This window comes from Mobula hypostoma, chromosome 18, assembly GCF_963921235.1.
Source record: "Mobula hypostoma chromosome 18, sMobHyp1.1, whole genome shotgun sequence".
Taxonomy (NCBI): domain Eukaryota; kingdom Metazoa; phylum Chordata; class Chondrichthyes; order Myliobatiformes; family Myliobatidae; genus Mobula; species Mobula hypostoma.
In genome coordinates this window covers 6,344,829-6,363,491 of record NC_086114.1, presented here as the reverse complement: position 1 = coordinate 6,363,491, position 18,663 = coordinate 6,344,829, and the positions used below count along the sequence as shown (strand labels likewise).

At 44.9% G+C, this 18,663-nt stretch overlaps 1 protein-coding gene across 2 annotated transcripts in view; it reads left to right on the top strand.

The window, feature by feature from the left end:
• Positions 1 to 18,663, top strand: part of LOC134358307 (annexin A4-like) — a 103,414-nt gene that overhangs the window by 58,575 nt on the left and 26,176 nt on the right. For both annotated transcript variants that reach the window (XM_063070389.1, XM_063070390.1), the window contains 5 exons: positions 4,648 to 4,735; positions 10,074 to 10,168; positions 10,965 to 11,078; positions 12,047 to 12,137; positions 13,866 to 13,945. In XM_063070389.1, coding sequence (XP_062926459.1) covers positions 4,648 to 4,735; positions 10,074 to 10,168; positions 10,965 to 11,078; positions 12,047 to 12,137; positions 13,866 to 13,945 — 468 coding nt within the window. The remainder of the gene's footprint in view (positions 1 to 4,647; positions 4,736 to 10,073; positions 10,169 to 10,964; positions 11,079 to 12,046; positions 12,138 to 13,865; positions 13,946 to 18,663) is intronic.

Sequence of the window (18,663 nt, the reverse complement as noted above, 5' to 3'; positions counted from 1 at the left end):
CTCTCTTACCGTAAGTTCCCTGTTATATTTTGTATTTTTGTGAATTATCTCCATCATCCCTCCTGGGTATGAGCTTTTGACCCTGTCAGACACCAAGATCTTCTGAAAATGCTTCAAAACCTTGACATAGATGGGAAACTTATACTGGGACCAGACAGCATCCATCAGAATAGAAGGAGAAGTGAGTGAGTATGTGAATATCATGAGAGGAGTCAGGCAAGGTTGTGTCTTTTCGCCAGACTTATTCAACCTGTGTAGTGAAAATATCTTGAGAAGTATCAGAGACATCAAAGGATTCACAATTGGAAGCCATAATATAAATAACATCAGATATGCTGATGACATTGTACTAACAGCTGACTCAGAAACAAAACTTCAAGAACTACTCACTATAGTGGCAGCAGAAAGTAGTCGCATAGGCCTCTCAATCAACACCAAGAAGATAGAAAGCATGGTCATCTCCAGAAAGACAAACATCCCACAATGTGTGATCAAGATCGGAAATACAAACATCAAACAAGTCAACAAATTCAGATATCTTGGCAGCCTAATAACAAGTGATGGCAGGTGTGACACAGATATCAAATACAGAATAGCAATGGCGAAAGAAGCTTTCCAAAAAATGAAGACCATATTAACAGACAGAAAGATGAGCACGTACACTAAAAACAGAATTCTGCAGTGCTACATTTATTCTACCCTGACCTATGGAAGTCAATGCTGGACCATTTCTCCAGCAATGGAAAAGAGACTAGAAGCAGCTGAATTATGGTTCTACAGGAGAATGTTAAAAATATCATGGACCACGCATACATTAAATGAAGAAGTTCTCAGAAGAGCCCAAGCAGTTCGATCACTCATACCAACAATAAGAGAAAGACAACTCAGATTCCTAGGACACATCATGCAGAAAGATGAACTAGAAAAACTCATACTCTCTGGAAAGATTGAGGGGAGCAAACCTAGAGGAAGACCTTGGCTTATGTACATCAAAAGCATAGCCAGGTGGCTACGCTTCGAGGAAATGGAAGTCATCCAAAGAATGAGGGATAGATCTATATGGAAAATCATGGTCACCAACGTCTGCATCGGATATGGTACCTAGACAGACAGACAGACATCTCCATCATATTGCTCATCCTAAATACACAAGTTAGTTCAGGTATGTACACCAGTAGCCGCCTTATTCGCTACCTGAGTGAATGTTCGCAGTCTTCTGCTGCTGCAGTTGTTGGATGCAGAGGCTAGTCAGGTGTAGGTGAGGAGAAGGGGAAACCCTATCTTAGTTATGTCTGTGGGGGATGAGGGGCAGATGGGATGAAGGCAGATATGTGGGAAATACAAAAGACGCAGGTGTGGGCTGCTTTGATAGCAGTGGTGGTGAGGCCTGTTTTCTGCAAAAAGGATATTTCAGATGTCCTGGAACGGAAAACCTCATCATGGGAACAGATGTGGAGGCGGAAGAACTGAGAGAAGGGAAGAGGTGTAACCAAGGTCAATGTGGGAGACGGCGTATGGCTGAAGGTGAGGGCGAGGGATGGATAGGACAAGGGAAGTATCTGTGTTTGGGTGGGGTCAGTGTTACCATGGAGATAGTTAGAAAGTAACAAAGAAGAGGGATGAGTTGCAAATGCTGGAGGAGCTCAGAAAGTTCAGGCAGCATCTATGTAAACCAGGGGATTTCCAATCTTTTTTTAATGCCGTGGACCGCTACCATTAACCAAGGTGTCCGTGGACCACAGGTTGGGAACCCTTGATGTAAACAGTCAACGTTTTGGAACAAGACACGTCATCTGGATGAGAACCCAAGACTTCCAGCTCCTGCAGGATTGCCTGTGCTTACGAGGAACTGCAAATAGCAGGTTAGGGTGCAGTAATACATGTGGGAGTAGAGATGACATGAAAAAATAACAGTCATTGGGAGCTGCAGAATTTGATAGAGAGTCCAATATGCTGTAACATGCCTAGGAAGTAGATGAAATGCTTCTTACTTTGGGCCCTAGTAGAACATCGAACACTACAGCACAGTACAGTCCCTTCAGCCCATGATGTTGTGCTGACCTTTTAACCTACTCCAAGATCAATCTAATGTATCCTTCCTACATAGTCCTCCGTTTTTCTGCCATTCTTGTTATAACAATGTAGGAGGCTACAGATACACTTACAAAATGCTGGAGGAACTGAACAAGTCAGGCAGCATCTATGGAAAAGGAATAAAGAGTCATTCTTTTGGGCTTAGACCCTTCATAAGAGAATAAGACATGGGAGTGGAATTAGGCCATCTGGCCCATCGAGTCTGCTCTACCATTCAATCGTGGCTGACCCTTTTCTTTTCCTCCTCAACCCCAGTTCCTAGCCTTCTCCCTGTAACCCTTGATGCCATGTCCAATCAAGAACCTATCAATCTCTGCTTTAAATACACCCAATGACCTGGCCTCCACAGCTGCACATGGCAAGAAATTCCAAAATTCACCACCCTTTGGCTAAAGAAACTTCTCTGTATCTGTTTTGAAAGGGCTCTCCTCTATCCTGAGGCTGTGCCCTCTTGTCCTGGACTCTCCTACCATGGGAAACATCCTTTCCACATCTACTCTGTCTAGGCCTTTCAATATTCAAAAGGTTTCAATGAGATCCCCCCTCATCCTTCTGAATTCCAGTGTCTACAGACCCAGAGCCATCAAAAGTTCCTTGTATGATAACCCTTTCATTCCTGGAATCATCCTTGTGAACCTCCTCTGGACCCTCTCCAATGCCAGCATATTCTTTCTAAGATGGAGGCCCAAAACTAATCACAATACTCAAGGTAAGGCCCCACCAGTGCCTTATAAAGTCTCAGCATCACATCCTTGCTCTTGTATTCAAGACCTCTTGAAATGAATGCTAACATGGCACTTGCCTTCCTCACCACCGACTCAACTTGCAAGTTAACCTTCAGGGTGTTTGGCACAAGGACTGCCAAGTCCCTCTGCATTTCAGATTCCTGGATTTTCTCCCTGTTTAGAAAATAGTCTGCACATTTATTTCTACTACCAAAGTGCATGACCGTGCATTTTCCATCAGTCCTAATGAAGTGTTTTGGCCCAAAATGTTGACTCTTTGTTCTGTTTCATAGAAGCTGCCAGAGCTGCTGAGTTCCTCCAGCGTTTTGTGTGTTGTTACTGCAGAAAATATTGATGCATTTTGGAATACTAAGTAATTCACGAACTGTTCAGCAACTCCACCAATTCACTCAATACTTTAACATTGTGATCTTAGTGCAAACTGACTTCTGCCTGTGTCTGTCTCAGATCAGTGGTCACACCCCTCCCTCCAACATCCCAGAAAGGTGTTCCTCTGGACTGCTAACATCTGCAGAATCTCTTGTGTTTATGTGAGAGAGAGAGAGAGGGAGATTAGATTGTGAGGGGGATGGAGGGTGGGTGGGGGTGTTCAAATGGAGAACAGCAGGGAGCCTAGCGTTTTGAACACCATCCATAACTTCCAACATAACACTGAACAAGTAGCAACTCTCACTTCCATTGTCTTGCATTCTGCCTGTCGCTTAGCCCAACACCCTCTAGGTGAACGTATGGTAATTATTTTTGATGCGTGTGAACAGTGTGTTGGAAATGGTTTTATGTAGGGCAGTGGTTGGGTAGGGGATTGAAATTATAATCCTGTGGTTGGGGTCAGGTTGAATTGGGTTTTAATTGTATTCACCGCTGACGTTCGATGTTCAAAGTAAAATTATTATCAAAGTACACATTTGTCACCACATACAACCCCGAAATTCATTTTCTTGTGGGTGTACACAGTAATACAAGGAACTTAATAGAATCAGAGAAAGATCGCATCCAACAGGACAAACAACCAATGCGCAAAAAGCAACAAACTGTTCAAATACAAGAAGGAAGAGGGGAAAAAATAAATAATAATAATTAATAATAAGCAATAAATACTGAGAACATGAGATAGAGTCCTCGAAAGTGAGTCCATAGGTTGTGGGAACAGTTCAGTGATGGGACAAGTGAAATTATCCCCTCTGGTTCAAGAGCCTGGTGGTTAGGGGGTAATAAATGGACCTGGTGGTGTGAGTCCTGAGGCTCCTGTACCTTTTTCCTGATGGCATCTGTGAGAAGAGAACATGTCCTGGATGGTTAAGGGCCTCGATGGTGGATGCTGTTTCCCTGTGACAGCACTCTGCGTAGGTGGAAGGGCTTTACCTGTGATGTACCAGGCTTCATCCAGTTCTTTTTGTAGGATTTTCTGTTCAAGGCCATTGGTGTTTCCATACCAGGCTGTGATGCAGCCAGTCAATATACTCTCCACCACACATCTGTAGAAGTTTGTTAAAATTTTAGATGACGTGCCAAATCATTGTGAACTTCTGAGAAAGTAGAAATGCTGCCAAACTTTCTTCATAGTGGCACTTGTGTACTGGGCCCAGGACAGATCAACTGAAATGATATGTGAAGATCCATAGTGTTTGAAGAAGTTTGAGTGGCTGAATGGCCCCCCCTTTCAAGCACCAGCAGATAAGGTTGTGCAAACAGCCCAAGGGGGTGAAAATCTTCCCCACAATCTCAGCTGGGAGGTCACCAGTGCTTGACATAAACTTGAAAATGCATCTGTCTCCTCTGCTCCCTGACACCCATGTTTTGTGTTTAGCCTGTCAACCGGGGGACTGTTAGAGATGCGGCTGGATTCGATGCTCTGCGGGATGCCGAGGTCCTGAGGAAAGCCATGAAGGGGTTTGGTAAGTGAATTCCTATCTGTGTGTTTTCTAATTAAGCTGGAGACCGGAGTGAGAGGTTGCTCAGCCTCTGTGCTACAGAAGGAAAAGTCACCTGCTGTTGAATCCTGTTGAAATAAGGTTAGCATTGTTATTGCTTCCTAGACACCACAGCAAAGAAACAGGCCCTTCAGCCCATCTAGTTCTTGTCAAACTATAATACAGTACTGACCTGCACTGGGACCATAGCCCTCCATACTCCTCCTATCCATGTATTTATCCAAACTTCTTTTAAATGCTGCAATCAAACTCACTTCTACCACTTCCACTGGCAGTTCATTTCACATTCTCACTGCCCTCTGAGTGAAGAAGTCAGCATGGTGGTTAACACAGGTCTATTACAGCTCAAGGTGTCAAAGTTCAGAGTTCAATTCCCGTGTCCGCTGTAAGGAGTTCATACATCCTCTCCATGCAACGTGTGGGTTTTCTCTGGGTACTCCAGTTTCCTCCCACAGTCCAAAGATGTACCTGTTAGCAGGTCAATTGTTCATTGTAAAGGAAACGTCCCGCGATTCAGCTGGGGTTAAGTCGGGGGTTGCTGGGCAGTGAGGCTCAATGGGCTGAAAGGGCCTGTTTTGAGCTGTATCTCTAAATAAATGAAATAAACTTTTAAAAGTTTCCTCTCGCATTCCCCTTAAACATTTCACCTTTCACCCTTATCCTATGACCTCTAGTTCTAGTCTCACCCAACCTCTGGAAAAAGCCTGCTTGCATTTACCATATGCATACCTCTCATAATTTTGTATATCGCTATCAAATCTCCCCTCGGTCTCCTGCCCTCTTGTAATTTTTCCGGTGGTTTAATCTTTCTTATGTTTGCTTATATTTTTAGATAATTATATACATGTACTTACTGAAAATCTCCAGTAATTATAATATAGCTATTTCTTCTGTCTGGAAGCTCCACAGTTTTTCTGTAGCAGGTGTCACACCACTTGAATCTGGCTGTTTCATAGGTTAATTGTTGTCACTGGGATGTTGGTATCTCCAGTCTGAGTGCAAGAAGGTCACACCTTTCTTTTTCTTTGTTTGTTCTGTGTTTAATGCCAAGTTTAATGTCTCATTCTTGCTTTCCAAAGAACTTCCTGGATCAATATCACCAGATCCAACGTCTCCTCAATGTCTTCTAATGATGCGCTGTGGGGTAGTGCTTGTGGATATTAGTGGGTTGGGTGTGATGCCTTCCATGGTTGAATAGCTGTTTATAACTGCTGTCAACATCAGGTACTCTGGCATAAGGTGAAAGGTAACAATATAGGAAACCCTAGTGCAGGCAGTTTCCTTGGTCAGACAGGGAAACAGTACACAAATCTCCCTGAAACTGTACAACATAATAAGAGCACAGTTAGGCATTCAGCCCATCGAGTCCGTGCTGCCATTTGATCATTGCCACCGTGAGCTGTGGAGGTTAAGTCATTAAAATGCAGATTGATAGTTCCTTGATTATTACGGGTGTCATAGGTTATGAGGAGAATGAGGTTGAGAGGAAAAATAAATCACGATTCTATAGCGGTTAGCATAACACTGTTACACCAGTGGCACAGGTTCAGTTCCTGACGCTGTCAGTAAGGAGTTTATACATTCTCCCCATGACCGCGATAGTTTCTTCCGGAGGCTCCAGTTTCACCTCACACTCCAATGAGGTAGGTTATAGGTCACATGGTGTAATTGGGCAGCACAGGCTCAATGGGCCTGAAGGGCCTGTTACCCTGATGTATGTCTAACTGAAATAAAAATAAATAAGTCAGCCTTGTCAGAATGGTGGGGCAGACTTGTTAGGCCAAATGGCCTAATTCTGCTCCACTGTCTTAGGCTGTTGTACTGTTCGTGTTTTGTTGTCTGTGTTGATTAAACTCCAGTCTTTCTGCCTCACTCATTACCTCACCTACCACAGTTTCTCTCTTGTGTTAGGAGCAGAAATGGATCTTCCAGATCGTGGGAGAAAAACCTATCCTACTTCCCAGTGACATTTGCATCTAATTTGTCCCCGCCCAGCGATATTTCCTCTCCATTTCCCTTTAACGTCTCCTGAATTGTTTTGGCATTGGGCTCAGGGAAAGTTCAGTTCTCTTTGATGTTTGAATAGCTGACAAAGAGAAGTGATTTGGAGTTCAGGACATAGAGGTGAAATTGTGTGGATGTTCACCACTGCCCCACATTCCCCTGATCTCAACTTCTAACAAAATACTAGCAGAGAAACCTGTCAGCTGTCAGGTGTTCTCTTCACCCCTCACTTTAACCAATCCCGGGGTACTTCCTTCCATTCCTTCGCCTTGAAATGCTGTTCCCTTCAACCACTGCCTGACATGCTGCATTCCAAATCCCAGCCCTCCTTGGACAGGGAGGCTTGTGTTGGATTCTCTAACGAGTCTGGTTTTCATGATGCTGCTGAGGTCTGATGTGGAGTTGTGTCCTCACGTCATCTTTCAAAAATGCGACAGTCAATGTTCCAGATATTCCAGGGCGCGTGGTAGTGTAGTGGTTAGTGTGACATCGTTACAGCTGGGGGCAATCTGGAGTCTGGAGTTCAATTCCAGCGCTCTCTGTAAGGAATTTGTACGTTCTTCCTGTAAAGCTCACGGGTGCTTGGGTTTCCTCCCAGAGCCCCAGGGTGAATGGGTTGGAAGGTTAAATGGTCATTGTAAATTGTCCTGTGATTAGGCTATTGTTAATAAGTGGGGTTGTTGGGCTGTTCGGCTCATTGGGCTGGAAGGGCTGGCTCTTCGCTGTATCTGTCAATAATTAATTAAAGGAGTTCCTTGTGGATGTAGCAGAGAGGTTTTGAGGCAGGCATAGAATGTGGAGAAGCCGGCTGGTGGTGTAGTGGCATCAGAGCCGGACTTCGGAGCGAAGGTTCCCGGGTTCGAACCCAGCCGGCTCCCCAGGCACGCTTTCCATCCATGCCGGGTTGAACGTCAAGCTAGCAACTTGACCTCGTAAAAAAGAAATTGCTCGCTACAGAAACATCAACAGCAAAAAGTTGATGGCCTACGCTCTCTCGTGAGTTTAAAAAAAGGCTATTTCCCTCCTTTATAGAACGTGGAAGTGTTGCAAAGTTGTGTCGTTCTGCAATTTATGCGGATTGTTGCGATTAAAGTCAAAGGAACTTTGCCCATTTTTACCACACTGAGTTTTGTATGTGGTAGCGTAATGCTTTACAGTGCCAATGACCTCGCTCAATTCCCACCACTGTCGGTAAGTTCTCCCTGTGTCTGCGTGAGTTTCTCCCGGGCGCTCCACTCTCCTTCCCCATTCCAAAGGCATACGGGTTAGGTTTAGTAAATTGAGGGCATGCTATCTTGGTGCCGGGAACATGGCAACAATTGCAGGCTGCCCCCAGCGAATCCTCGGACTATACTGGTGGTTGAATCAAATGATGCATTTCACTCTATGTATGTTTTGGGGTGCATGTGACAAATAAAGCTCATCTTTAATCTGGTAAATATTTCTACATCTGGCCACGTTAAAGTCTGCCTGTATCTGCTTATATAACTGGATAAGGCTTGCATACAGTTAGGTAGTTAGTGATGCTGGTACTTTCTATAAAAAAGGCTTTTATCACAGGAGCTCTTCTCAGTCTTAAGCCCCATCAGCCCTGTTGGGGCATAGACCACTGACAGCATCTTGCTGAAGTCCTCTGTTCTGGCCCGGTCTCTTCAATTTGCCCAATTTGTGGTCCGTCCTACATCTTCTAGACAGAGATCCTTGCTCTCCCAGGAATGAGGTCTTTGGAGCTTCTGTTGGTGTGTCTGTAACTCTGCGTTTTTATAGGATGGGGTTGCTAGCACCATGCTCAATCCTTCTTCCTTTCGTAGCCGGGCTTGGGACCACCATGGCAGAATTCGATGGAGTTCTACAGCAAGGAAAAGGATCATTTGGCTCCACCACATCCATGCAGATCAGTGGGCACCCATCCATGTTAATCCCATCTCCACACTCTTGACCTCTGACCCTCTGTGATTCCATTGCTCATCTAAACACTTCCTTAAGCTGTCGGCAACTCCGCTGTTACCACGCTCTCACGCAGTGCTTTTCAGGCATCTGCCGTTCTGTGGGTGAAGGTGGCCCCCTTTTGTATCACCTCAGAATCTCTTCCCACTTACCCAAAAGTCATGTCCTCTAGAACACAGGAAGGAGAGGGAGGGAGGGCCTAGTGATGTGGTGCCATGGTAACAACCTTTCCCTCAATGTCAGCAAACAAAAGAGCTGTTCATTGACCTCAGGAAGAGGGGGTGGAGCACATGCTCTTGTTTACATTAATGGTGCTGAAATGGAGATGGATGAGAGCTTAAATTTCCTAGGTTACCATTACCAATAAGCTGCCCTGGTCAAAGCACATAGACGCTGTGACCAGCAATGTGCATAAGTGTCTTTACTTCCTCTTCAGAGATTGTCTGCCTGGCGTCAGTGGTCGCATAACTAGGAGCTGTAATATACACCAGCTTCACGTGACCTTGATCAGGGTGCTAAGCACATGTTAAACCTTGCCCAAGGGTGACCTGCAGGCTACCGGAGGGAAGGAGCGTCTTACACCTCCTTTGGTAGAGACGCATCTCCAGCCTGCCACCCAGCTACTGTTATAGGACTACTAAATAGCTGGCAACTCACACAAATTGCTGGAGGAACTCAGCAGGTCAGGCAGCATCAATGGAAATCAATGGATAGTCTACGTGTTGGGCTGAGACTCTCCCTCAGGACTGAGGGGGGAAACGCCAGAATGAAAAGGTGAGAGAGGAAGGAAGGTAGCTGAAAGGTGATGGGTGAAGCCAGGCGGGTGGGAAAGACAAAGGGCTAGAGAAGGAAGAATCTGATAGGAGAGGGGAGTGGACCACGAGAAAGGGAGGGAGGTGAGGACCCAGGGGGAGGTAATAGGCAGGTGAGAAGAGGTTAAAAGGTCAGAGTGGGGAATAGAGGAAGGGGCAACTAGATACTTCCCTGGTACTATAAGATGATCTTGCACCTCACCGTCTACCTGCACCACACTTTCTCTGTAGCCGTTCCACTTCACTCTGCATTCTGTTATTGTTTTCCCTTGATGCACTGTTGCAATGCACTGATCTGCATGGACACCATTCAATACAAAAGGGTGAATTAGTTGATGTACTGGGGCACAGTTTGTCACTTTAGCTTGGTACATGTGACAATAATGCACCATTTTACCAGTTTATACAGCTGCCATTGCAGAGTACAGCACAGTTTGCGTGTGCAGCGGTCAGCAGTCACGGAGATTTTCTGTGGGTTGTTATTGTGAACAGTTGATGGAGTTGTTTCCCTTCCTGATACTGAATTCTTCTGTTCACAGGCACAAATGAACAAGCCATCATAGACATTGTTGCTCATCGGTCGAATAAGCAGAGACAACAGATTGTCCTCTCTTTTAAAACTGCCTACGGGAAGGCAAGTACCTTACATCAGCATTCAGTCATTAAAACACACCTTTGTTTGCTCTGTGCTGATACGAGTCCATCGTAGGTCTTTTGTTATTACTATAGTGGGGAAGGAAGGGAAGTAACTTCAGTTCTGTCACTTACCTTCTCAGATAGGTATTTTGTTCAATGAGGGGAATCTCATTGAAATCTACCAAATACTGAAAGGCCTAGATAGAGTGGGCATGGAGAGGATGTTTCTTGTAGTGGAGGGAGTCTGAGACCAGAGGACCCAGCTTCAGAATAGAAGGGTGTCCCTTTAGAACAGAGATGAGGAGAAATTTCTTTAGAAGCCGTGAATCTGTAGAATTCGTTGCCACAGACAGTTGTGGAGGCCAAGTCATTGGATATATTTGAAGCAGAGGTTGATAGGTTCTTGATCAGTAAGAGCATCAAAGGTTACGGGGAGAAGGCAGGAGAATGGGGTTGAGAGGGATAATAAATCAGCCATGATGGAATGGCAGAGCAGACTCCTAGGCTGAATGCAGTGGTTCTGTTCCCATGTTGTATAGCCTTATGGAAATGGACAGTCCATGTTTTGGGTCGTGACTCTTCATTTAGACTGAAGGATTAATACCTTATTCATAGTTATATAGCTTGTGAATTGGCACAATGCAACAGGTCACTGCTCTTCAAAGGCAAGACAAGCAGACCAGTCCACATCCTTGTTGTTGGCTTGACGGTATTAAAAAGCAGATTGTCTGGTACTATGGGTTTATTTAGGATCTTGCTGTGCGCCACTTTGACCTATCTCTTCCCCAATGCAGGACTTGATAAAGGAGCTGAAGTCCGAGCTATCGGGTAACTTTGAGAAGACAGTACTGGCCCTGCTGAAACCCCCTGCGCTCTTTGATGCAACAGAAATGAAAGAAGCCATCAAGGTTAGTGAGGAGCTGGGCATACGGAGCCACAGGGCACCACCATGACAGACCTGGGGCTCACGGCACCAAAGCAGGCTGTTCGGCTCAGTGATGTCGATGCTCACACGAGTTCCCCAACCCTGCATCTCTCTCTGCATTCTCTGCTATTCCTTCCTCTCCCACGTTTGTTCTTTTATTTTTGATTAGATTTATTTGTCACACGTACATCGAAACATACAGTGAAATGTGTCGTTTGTGTCAACGACCAATAGAGTCTGAGGGCAGCCCGCAAGTTTTGCCATGCTTCCGAAGCCAACATAACATGCCCACAACTCACTAACCCTAACCCTTGTGTCTTTGGACTGTGGGAGGAAACCCACATGGTCACGGGGAGAACATACAAACTCCTTACAGACAGCGGCAGGAACTGAACCTGGGTCGCTAGCGCTGTAAACATTGAGCCAACTGGTATGCACTGCAAACAAAACTCATTGTAGTAAAAACAGGCACAGTTCCTTTGACTTCAGTCGCAACAAGTTACAGAAATGCAGAAGAACACAACGTTGCAATACTGCATAGTTGAAGTTCTCCACACCGCCTCAGGAGTTGGCAGTTTTTGTTTATTTACTTAGAGATACAGTGTGGAACAGACCCCTCCGGCCCAGCAAGCCGCGCGCCCCCAGCTCCCCGTCTATTTAACCCTAGCCTAATCACAGGACAATTTACAATCACCAATTATCCTACTAACCGCTACATCTTTGGTCTGTGGGAGGAAACCAGAGCACCCAGAGGAAACCCATGCAGACACGTGGAGGGGGTACGTACTCCTTAAGGACAGCTGGAATGGGATTCCGAACTCCAGTGCTCCGAGCTCTAATAGCATCACACTAACTGTGCTGCCCCAAAGGGTTGCAGGGTAATAACGTCCTGAAACTGGTGGTGTCAGATCACATCGAAAAGAAGTGTGTTGACTTTGTTTTTGTCCACAGGGAGCTGGGACGGACGAGCAGTGTCTAATCGAAATCCTAGCTTCTCGCTCGAATGCCGAAATCCATGAAATCGATAAGGTGTACAAAACAGGTGAGTTGCGAGCAGTATTCCACACAGTTGCAGCCCATCTCTCAAAGGCATCAGTACACATTATTTACAGTGATGATAAATCATTCTTTGGAATTGGATTTGGATCTGTACTTGCTGGAGTTTAGAAGAATGAGGAGGGATCTCATTAAAACCTATTGAATATTGAAAGGCCTAGACAGAGTGGACGTGGAGAGGATGTGGGGGAGTCTAGGACCAGAGGGCACAGCCTCAGAATAGAGGGGCATCCCTGTAGAACAGAGTTGAGGAAGAAGTTCTTGAGCTAGAAGGTGGTGAATCTGTGGAATTCACTGACACAGATGTCTGTAGAAGCCAAGTCACTGGGAATATGTAAAGTGGGGGTTGATAGGTTCTTGATTAGTAAGAACATCAAAGCTTACGGGGAGAAGGCTGGAGAATGGGGTTGAGGGGGGATAATAAATCAGCCATGATGGATTGGCGGAGCAGACTCAATGGGCTGAAAGGCCTAATTCTGTTACTATTTCTTATAGTCTAGTGGCCACAACTAAACAGAACACAACAATGGCAAAACAAGCCCCTTTCCACCCTCCCACTCAATGCTCATAGCCAGTCTTCCAACTGTATTCTACTCAACAATAAATGACTACATCCTCACTGCATAGGAAAGCCATTCCCTGCAGAACACAATCTACTGCTCAAATACCCACGTGGTTTGTGGGAGGTTCAGGAGTGAGATGGCCACCCTGTGGAAAGGCCTGAATGCAGAGAGGTAACTGTTGTCCCACTGACTGAAGTCTTGCTCAGCCAGTCCCTCTCCCCGTGGCACTACTAACTCTTTCCTTGCAAAACTTAGCCATTTCCCTTCCAGGTGTTATGAATGTGCCTGCCTCCACTTTCCACTGGACAGTACATTCCCTACCCCAACTACTTACCATGTTTAAATTTCCTCGTTCTGTCGCAGATTTCTGAACGGCCAGTGTACCCATGAAAACACTACCTCCCTATTCTTTTGCTTATGTTTTTAAATAAACACATATATAATATATTTAATATTATATGTGTTCAGTTATTTATTTAAAAGCACATATATTCATTTAAAAAAACATATGTATTGTTGCAACAAAACAACAAATTTCACAATCTATGTCAGTGATAATAAAGCTGATCTGTAACCCAACTCTGGTCTAACATTAGTGGAGCTACACCCTTGAACTGTTAGCTAGGCAGATACTAGAGTTATTAAAAAAAAATTATTAATTAAAATCTGCATTTTTAAAAGACCCAGACAGTAAACTCTTAGAAATACAGTAAATCAAAATTAAATCTAGGGAGAAGCAACATTCCTATCCATTTTGATTCAGAATCCCGGTCCAATCACACGCAGAGGAAGTCAACCAACTTGTAGACGTTTTCAGAAGAATAGGTGACTGTGGAATGAGATTTTAAAACGCAAACACGAGGAATTCTGCAGATGCTGGAAATTCAAGCAGCACACATCAAAGTTGCTGGTGAATGCAGCAGGCTAGGCAGCATCTATTGGAAGAGGCCCGAAACGTCGACTGTACCTCTTCCAATAAATGCTGCCTGGCCTGCTGCATTCACCAGCAACTTTGATGTGTGTTGTGGAATGAGATTGTTCTGTTGGAATCGATGGACTGAATCGGTCTCCTTCCATATCATAAAAAGTTAAGACACTCGTGTACTTCAGTGCGGTGTATTTAACACTGAACAGCATGATTGTTCTTGCAGAGTTTAAGAAGACTTTGGAACAAGACATTAAGAGCGACACCTCTGGACACTTCGAACGGCTGCTGGTCTCTCTTGTCCAGGTAAGTGTGGAGGATGGGAAACACCACTTTGATCTCTCAGTGTTGGTCCTTAAGGTGGCTAGTTTATATCAACAGCTTCTTTTTCAAAGTTCAAAGTAAATTTATTATCAAAGTATATATAGATCACCAAATACAACCCTGACATTCATTTTCTTGCGGATACACTCAGTAAATCCAAGAAGCATAACAGAGGCAGTGAAAAACCACACCTAACAGGACAGACAAACAAGGGCAGTGTGTAAAAAAAAACACAACAACAAACTGTGCAAATACAAAAGAAAAAATAATAATATAAATAAATGAGCAATATCAAGAACATGAGATGAAGAGTCCTTGAAAGTGAGTCAGTTGGTTATGGAAACAGTTCAGTGATGGGGCGAGTGAAGTTATCCCCACTGGTTCAGCCTGATGGTTGAGGGGTAATAAGTTTTCCTGAACATGGTGGTGCAAGTACTGCGGCTCCTGTACCACCTTCCCCATGGCAGCATGGCCTGGGCGGGGAGGTCTTTGAAGATGGATGCTGCTTTCCTGCAACAGCGTCCTGTTTAGATGTGCTCAGTGGTTGGGAGGGCATGATGCACTGGGTCATGCCACTACTTTCTGTAGGATTTTCCGTTGAAGGGCATTGGTGTTTCCATACCAGGCTGTGATGCAGCCAGTCAATATACTCTCCACCACACATCTATAGAAGTTTGTCAAAAGTTTTAGATGCCATGCCAAATCTTCACAAACTTCTAAGAAAGTAGAGGCACTGCTGTGCTTTCTTCATAATTGCACTTGTGTGCCAGGACCAGGACAAGTTCTCTGAAATGATAACACTCAGGAATTTAAAGTTGCTGACCCTCTGCACCTCTGATCCTCCGATGCGGACAGGCTCATGGACCTCTGGTTTCCTCCTCTGGAGGTCAATAACAAGCCCCTCGGTCTCGCTGACATAGAGTGAGATTGTTGTGGCACCACTCGGCCAGATTTCCAGCCTCCCCACTATATGCTGATTCGTCATCATCTTTGATTCGGCCCACGACAATAGTATCGTCAGCAAACTTAAATATGGCATTGGAGCTGTGCTTAGCCTCACAGTCATAAGTATAATGTGAGTAGAGCAGGAGGCTAAGCACACAGACTTGTGGGACACCTGTGCTGATGGAGGATGTGGGGGAGATGTTGCTGGGGACACAAGAAATCTGGCAGAACACACTCAATTTGCTGAGGAAGTCAGCAAGTCAAACAGCATCTATGGAGGGGAATAAACAGTCAACCTTTTGGCCTGAGACCTTCGTCAGTTCTGAAGATGAAGAGGACAGATGCTGGAATAAGAAGGAGTGGATGGGGGAAGAGTACAAGTTTGGAAGCGATAGGTAGAAAAGGTAAAAGACTGAAGAAGGAATTTAATAAGACCATATTACACAGGAGCAGAATTAGGCCATTTGGCCCGTCAAATCTGCTCCACCAATTCATCATGGCTGATCCAATTTTCCTCTTAGCTCCAATCTTCTGCCTTCTCCTTGTATCCAATCATGCCCTGACCAATCAAGAATCTGTCCAGCTCAGCCTTAAATATACATAAAGACTTGTCCACTACAGCTGTCTGTGGCAAACAATTCCACAGACTCACCACTCTCCAGCTGAAGAAATTACTCCTCATCTTCATTCTAAGGGCAGTGTCCTCTGGTCTTATACTCTCACTTATAGGAAACATCATCTCCACATCCCCTCTATCAAGGCCTTTCACCATTCAATAGGTTTCAATGAGGTCACCTCTCATTCTTCTGAATTCTAGTGAATACAGGCCCAGAGCCATCAAATACTCTTCATATGACAAGTCATTCAATCCTGGGATCATTTTCGTGAAGCTCCAGGTGCAGGTCAGTGGGACTAGGCAGAAAAATGGTTCAGCACAGCCAAGAAAGGCCAAAAGGCTTGTTTCTGTGCTGTAATGTTCTATGTTCTATACTTTTTAAGATAAGGGGCCCAAACCTGCTCACAGTACTCCAGGTGAGGCCTCACCAGTGCTTTATAAAGTCTCATTATTATACCTTTGCTTTTATATTCCAGTCCTCTTGAAATAAATGCTAACATTGCATTTGCTTTCCTCACCACAAAACAACCTTTAGGGAATCCTGCTCAAGGGTTCTCAAGTCCCTTTACACCTCTGTTTGTTGTATTTTCTCTCCATTTAGAATATAGCCAACCCTTTTATTTCTTCTACCAAAGTGCATGACCATACACTTTCCAACACTGTATTCCATCTGCAATTTCTTTGCCCATTCTCCTAAACTGTCCAGGTCCTTCTGTAACCTCTCTCCTTCCTCAAAAGTATCTGCTCCTCCACCTATCTTCATACCATCTGCAAATTTGGTAACAAAGCCATAAATTCCATTGTCCAGATGGTTGACATATAACGTAAAAAGAATCGGTCCCAAAGCAGACCCCTGTGGAACACCATTAGTCACCGGCAGCCAGCCAGAAAAGGCTCCCTTTATTCCCACTCTACCTCCTGCCATTCACCCACTGTGTTCTCCATGCTTGAATCTTTCCTGTAATACCATGGGCTCGTAGCTTGTTAAGTAGCCTCATGTGTGGCACCTTGTCAAAAGCCTTCTGAAAATCCAAGCACACAACATCAAGCGATTCTTCTTTGTCTATCCTGCTTGTTATTTCTTCAAAGACTTCCAACAGATTTGTCAGGCAAGGTTTTCCCTTGAGGATATCATGGTGACTATGGCCTATTTTATCATGTGCCTCCACGTACCCTGAGACCAATTCCTTAATAATCGACTCCAACACCTTCCCAACCACTGAGATCAGATTAACTGGCCTATACAGTGCCTATAAAAAGTATTCACCCCACTTGGAAGTTTTTGTGTCTTATTGTTTTACAACATTGAATCACAGTGCATTTAATTTGGCTTTTTTGACACTGATCAACAGAAAAAGACTCTTTAGTGTCAAAAGTGAAAACAGATCTCTACAAGGTCATCTAAATTAATTGCAAATATAAAATACAAAATAATTGTATAAGTATTCACCCCCTTTAATATGACACAAGAAATCATCACTGCTGTCACCAATTGGTTTTAGAAGTCACATAATTAGTTAAATTGAGATCACCGTGTGCAGTCAAGGCACTTCAATTGATTGTAGTAAAAATACACCAGTATCTGGAAGGTTCAACTGCTGGTGAGTCAGCATCCTGGCAAAAACTACACCACGAAGACAAAAGAACACTCAAGCATCTGCACAAAGAGGTTATTGAAAAGCACAAGTCAGGAGATGGATACAGCAGTTAACTGAGTTAAGTCAATCATCAAGAAATGGAAAGAATATGACACAGCTGTAAATCTGCCTAGAGCAGGCCATCCTCAAAAACTGAGTAACCACACAAGAAGGGGAGTAGTGAGGGAGGCCACCAAAAGACCTATGACAACTCTAGATGAGTTACAAGCTTTAGTGGGTGAGATGGGACAGACTGGCATACAACAACTGTTGTCGGGTGCTTCACCAGCGCAGCTTTATGGGAGAATGGCAAAGAGAAAGCCACTGTTGAATTAAACTCACATGAAATCTTGGCTAGAGTTTGTCAGAATACATGTGGGAGACTCTGAAGTCAGCTGCAAGAAGATTCTGTGATCTGATGAAACCAAAATTGAGCTTTCAGGCCATCAGACTAAACCAACAGCCACCTCCAACGGGATCCCACCACTAAGCACATCTTTCCCTCCCCCGCTCTCTCTGCATTCCGCAGGGATCACTCCCTGCGCGACTCCCTTGTCCATTCGTCCCCCCCATCCCTCCCCACTGATCTCCCTCCTGGCACTTATTCGTGTAAGCGGAACAAGTGCTACACATGCCCTTACACTTCCTCCCTTACCACCATTCAGGGCCCCAGACAGTCCTTCCAGGTGAGGCAACACTTCACCTGTGAGTCGACTGGGGTGATATACTGCGTCCGGTGCTCCCGATGTGGCCTTTTATATATTGGCGAGACCCGACGCAGACTGGGAGACCGCTTTGCTGAACACCTACGCTCTGTCCGCCAGAGAAAATAGGATCTCCCAGTGGCCACACATTTTAATTCCACATCCCATTCCCATTCTGACATGTCTATCCACGGCCTCCTCTACTGTAAAGATGAAGCCACACTCAGGTTGGAGGAACAACACCTTATATTCCGTCTGGGTAGCCTCCAACCTGATGGCATGAACATCGACTTCTCTAACTTCCGCTAAGGCCCCACCTCCCCCTCGTACCCCATCTGTTACTTATTTTTATGCACACATTCTTTCTCTCACTCTCCTTTTTCTCCCTCTGTCCCTCTGAATATACCTCTTGCCCATCCTCTGGGTCCCTCCCCCCTTGTCTTTCTTCCCGGACCTCCTGTCCCATGATCCTCTCGTATCCCCTTTTGCCTATCACCTGTCCAGCTCTTAGCTCCATCCCTCCCCCTCCTGTCTTCTCCTATCATTTTGGATCTCCCCCTCCCCCTCCAACTTTCAAATCCCTTACTCACTCTTCCTTCAGTTAGTCCTGACGAAGGTTCTTGGCCTGAAACGTCGACTGCACCTCTTCCTAGAGATGCTGCCTGGCCTGCTACGTTCACCAGCAACTTTGATGTGTGTTGCTTGAATTTCCAGCATCTGCAGAATTCCTGTTGTTTGCATCAGACTAAACACTATGTTTGGCGTTAGTCAAACACCGCACTTCATCAAAAACACCCC